This window comes from Trachymyrmex septentrionalis, unplaced genomic scaffold (genome assembly GCF_001594115.1).
Source record: "Trachymyrmex septentrionalis isolate Tsep2-gDNA-1 unplaced genomic scaffold, Tsep1.0 scaffold218, whole genome shotgun sequence".
In the NCBI taxonomy this organism is placed as follows: domain Eukaryota; kingdom Metazoa; phylum Arthropoda; class Insecta; order Hymenoptera; family Formicidae; genus Trachymyrmex; species Trachymyrmex septentrionalis.
Window position 1 is genome coordinate 290,764 of NW_017305373.1, and position 4,238 is coordinate 295,001.

A 4,238-nucleotide genomic window follows, 5' to 3' on the forward strand; every position below is an offset into this window, starting at 1 on the left:
ATATATATATATATACAAAGTGTCTCGTAAAGACCCGAACAACGCTTAAGAGAAAATTCGAAAACTGACTTATCTTGAGCAATCTGATCGCATATAGTAAAATCGGATTGAGCAATCTTGACTTCTTTGAACAATTGTTTTTTATTAATTAATAATCTATTAATTGTTCTTTATTAATTGTGAATTTATTGTTCATAATTAATAATTTTATAATATTTATGTGTATAAGTTTTTAGTTTTTCTTTTAATAAAATGTTTAAAGTGCATTTGAATGAGTTTAAATTGAATATTAACAATAGTATTATACATAATTTTATATAAAGAGCTACTAATTTCTTTAACTAAGATATGAAATTATTAGAAGATTGCTCAAAGAAGTCAAGATTGCTCAATCCGATTTTACTATGCGCGATCAGATTGTTCAAGATAAGTCAATTTTCAGATAAGAGTTTAGTACAACTTTGCATTATGTCGCCCCTGAGCGCGACAACTTTAGACGATGTTTCGTTAACTTTAAACGCTTATAATCCAAAAGTTATTATAACCTTAACATTTTGATATTAAAATTTTCATCTCAAAATGATCTCGTCTTAAGCGTTGTTTGAGTTTCGGGACACCCTGTATGTATAGACAAGAAACACATTTTTTTTAAATCGGCCTCTCAACTCAAAAGCTTCTATTAGGTTAGTGCAAAAATAATGTCGGATTGTATTGTTTTAAATTTTGGCGCTTTACTGTATAATACCGTTACGTTCAACTATGTTCATGTACCATTTTCACACACGTGCGCGCGCGCGCCGATTCCGCTGTTTCATTGTGCTCATGATTTTGTTCTCGGCATTTCTTTGTGTTAAATTACTATATTATTGTTAAAAATGGAAAAAAAATAATTCCGAGCAATTTTTTTATACGAGTTCAAACTAGGCTCAAAGCAACAGAAACGAGTCGAAAAATTAATGAAGCCCGGAAACTACAAACGAACGGATAGTACAACAATGTTTCAAAAATTTCGTATCGGAGATGAAAGCTTTGAAGATAAAAAAGCTCGCGGACGGCATGTAATCATTGACAACGAACAAAGACAATTATTGAATTGGCTCCATTAAAAACCACTCTAGAGGTTGCCCAGGAACTGCATGTTAATCACTCAATAACATGCGATGAAAATTGAATTCTTTACAACAGGTGACATCTACTCAATGATTGGATTATAATAAAAGCACCAAAACACTTCCCTAAGACAAAATTGCTTCAGAAGAAGATAATGGTGACCATTTGGTGATGTTCAACAGAAATCATCCATTACAATTTACTAAAACCAAGCGAAAGTATCATGTCAGAGAAGTACTGCCTCGAAATTGACAAAATGCATCAGTGATTACATCAACGTCCAGCATTAGTCAATCGGAAGGAATTGATTCTGTTGCACGACAACGCTTATCCACACGTTGCACAACTAACTCTGTAGAAACTGAACGAACTTGATTACGAAATTTTGCCTCACCCAGCATACTCACCGGACCTCTCACCAATTGACTATCACTTCTTCTCGACCACTTCTTACAGGAAAAAATCTTTAATAACTAAGCTACTGCTGAAAATGCCTTTAAAGAATTCATCGACTCTAGGACTCCAGAATTCTATGCTAATGGAATAAAGAAACTTGTATCTCGTTGGCAAAAATATGTAGATTCTAATGATTCTTACTTCGATTAATAAAGTTTATTATGAGCTTAGATATTTACATTTAAAGTTGAAGGTAAAAACCAACATTATTTTTGCACCAATCTAATATTTTATGCCAAAAGAACACCTCTAAATTTAAAAAAAATATTAAGATTTAAAAATCGCTAGTAAATGATTTTTAAATAAAGTTTCGATTTTCCTTAATACATATTTGATTTGATGCAAAAATGACTTGATCTGGATTTTATGATACTGTATTTTTTTGGTTGCTGAACATGATGCAACAATTCATTTAGCTCTATGATATACGTCTTAAGAAATACAACTAGATTAATGTAAAAAAAAATAATAAAATTTTGAGTTTAAGATCGATTTTAGCAAGGTTCCAAGCGTTCAAATGGGTCATTATTCAAATTGTAGATTTGGAAAAACAAGATCAAAATCAAGAAGTTATAATTTTCCCGGGACCTTCTATGAGGCCTTTAAAAGTTGCATTTAACTAAATTATAAAATTAGTTTTTAAGATAGAAAAAATTTTTTTACAAGTTCTAAAATATATCGCTTTGTAGTTTTGACATCCTCAAATCAAATGTCTTAATTTGATAATAAAACTCTTTATTATAAAATTTTATAGTCCAGTTAAATGCAACTTTTAAAGATCTTGTAGGAGATCCCGGGAAAGCTCCAACTGAAAATGAGTACATAATACAAAAAAATATGATTTAATTAATTGAAATAAACTACATAAAATGTAGTTATTTTTTGATAAAAATTTAGGGGTGTTCTTTTGATATGAAATAAAAGCTTTTGAACTGAGAGGCCAATTAAAAAAACATTTTTTTCCTTGTCATTCTAATATATGCAGGGTATTCCTAAAATTCAGCCCCCCCCATCTTGAGCAGGTAAAGCAGAAACTAAACTGAATCGAAAAGTCCTCTATCATTTTGCAATTTTTGCAATGATTAACGAGATATTAATTACTAAAAGTCGTTAAATATTCTTCAATAATTTTTTACTCAAATACTATCAATTTTACAGAAAAATTGCAAGAGACAAAAATCATTTATTTTCTTCTCATAGAACTCTACGAATTTTTTCAGAATTTTATCAACTTTTTAGTACTATATTTTCTTATTTTTATCAACATGAGAAAATACGGTATTAAAAAATTCTGAAAAAATTCTCAGAACTTTATGAGAAAAAAATGAACAATTTTGTTTGTTGCTGTTTTCTGTAAAGTTGATAGTATTTGAGTAAAAAATTATTTAAGACTAAATTCAGCGTTTTTTCGGTAATTTTTAGTATCTTGTGCGAAAATTGCAAAATGGTAGAGAATTTTTCAACTCAGTTTAGTCCACTCTATCTACACACGAGTGCTTTGTCAAAACTTACCAGACACTCTGTATATATTATATACAATACATTTATCAATATTTAAGCTTTATTCCTCTATTAAGAAAAAAAATTCTGACTTCTCTTCAGAATATTTACCACAAAAATCTGCATATAATAGCATTTTTCAATGGCAGAACTAGTGCGCATTCAGTACATTTTAAAGCCGTTGTACACAAATCAATGTAAAGATGCATGTATGTTTAATAAAAATATAGAAACGAATTAAACCATGAAATTCTCAATACATTTTATTCTGTTTGATAAAATGTACTTTATCTATTATAGATTACTCAGATATTTCATTTTTACATTCAGAGAGTAGTGTACAACGGCTTTAATGTGCACTGAATTCTGCCAATGAAAAACGCTATAATATTCTATTAATGTCAAGAAAAAAAGCAATGAAAAAGTAACTAAAAAAAACTCGTTACATTTTGTGTGACAATAATGGTAACGAGTTTTTTTTTAGTAAATCAATAACAAGTAACGATAAAGAGTTACTTTTTAGGAAAAAGAACGGTAATGGTAACAGAGTTATTTTTATGAGGTAACATTGCCAATCCTGATATTTGATTAAAGTAATAATTATGAACTACTAATATTCTGAAACAAAAATATTTATAAAATAAGTGATTGATCTTATTACATTGATAGTTTCAATTTCTTGACTTGTGCAACATGCATACGATACTCTATTACACTTACGCTAAGTTTCAATTGATCCTTAAGCCATGTTAAATAAAATTGAAGATCAGTTTTCTCCATGAGATCGTGACTCCAGCAAGCCAACTTGGCTATAATACGCGATGTCATATTCATTATAAAGCCATCTTGTCTGTTCAACAGATTGAGGAATGGTCCCCAAACAGATTCTCGTTTGCGCGTGGAGTGTTCGCGAAAGATTTCCACGCGACTACGGTCCTCCTATAAATATAACAACTTCTGTTAATAAATAGAACTTTTATTGAAAGTATCAAAATTATATGTTAACAAAAATAAAGTTTTATTTAATCTACTAAGTAAAACAATCAGAGTTGGAATTATTTTATCCATCCCGAAAAAACTCAGGTTTTATTGGAATTATAGAAAAATAAATTTTTTAACCGGAAAGAATAAAAGATATGTATTAGTACATATTTAATGAATATATATATATA

The 4,238-nt window shown here is 29.3% G+C and overlaps 1 protein-coding gene across 3 annotated transcripts in view; it reads right to left on the minus strand.

Annotated features, from left to right (window-relative positions):
- The window catches only part of LOC108748205 (V-type proton ATPase subunit H), a 17,115-nt gene that overhangs the window by 10,428 nt on the left and 2,449 nt on the right, over positions 1–4,238 (minus strand). For all 3 annotated transcript variants that reach the window (XM_018486239.1, XM_018486238.1, XM_018486240.1), the window contains exon 4: positions 3,787–4,005. In XM_018486239.1, coding sequence (XP_018341741.1) covers positions 3,787–4,005 — 219 coding nt within the window. The remainder of the gene's footprint in view (positions 1–3,786; positions 4,006–4,238) is intronic.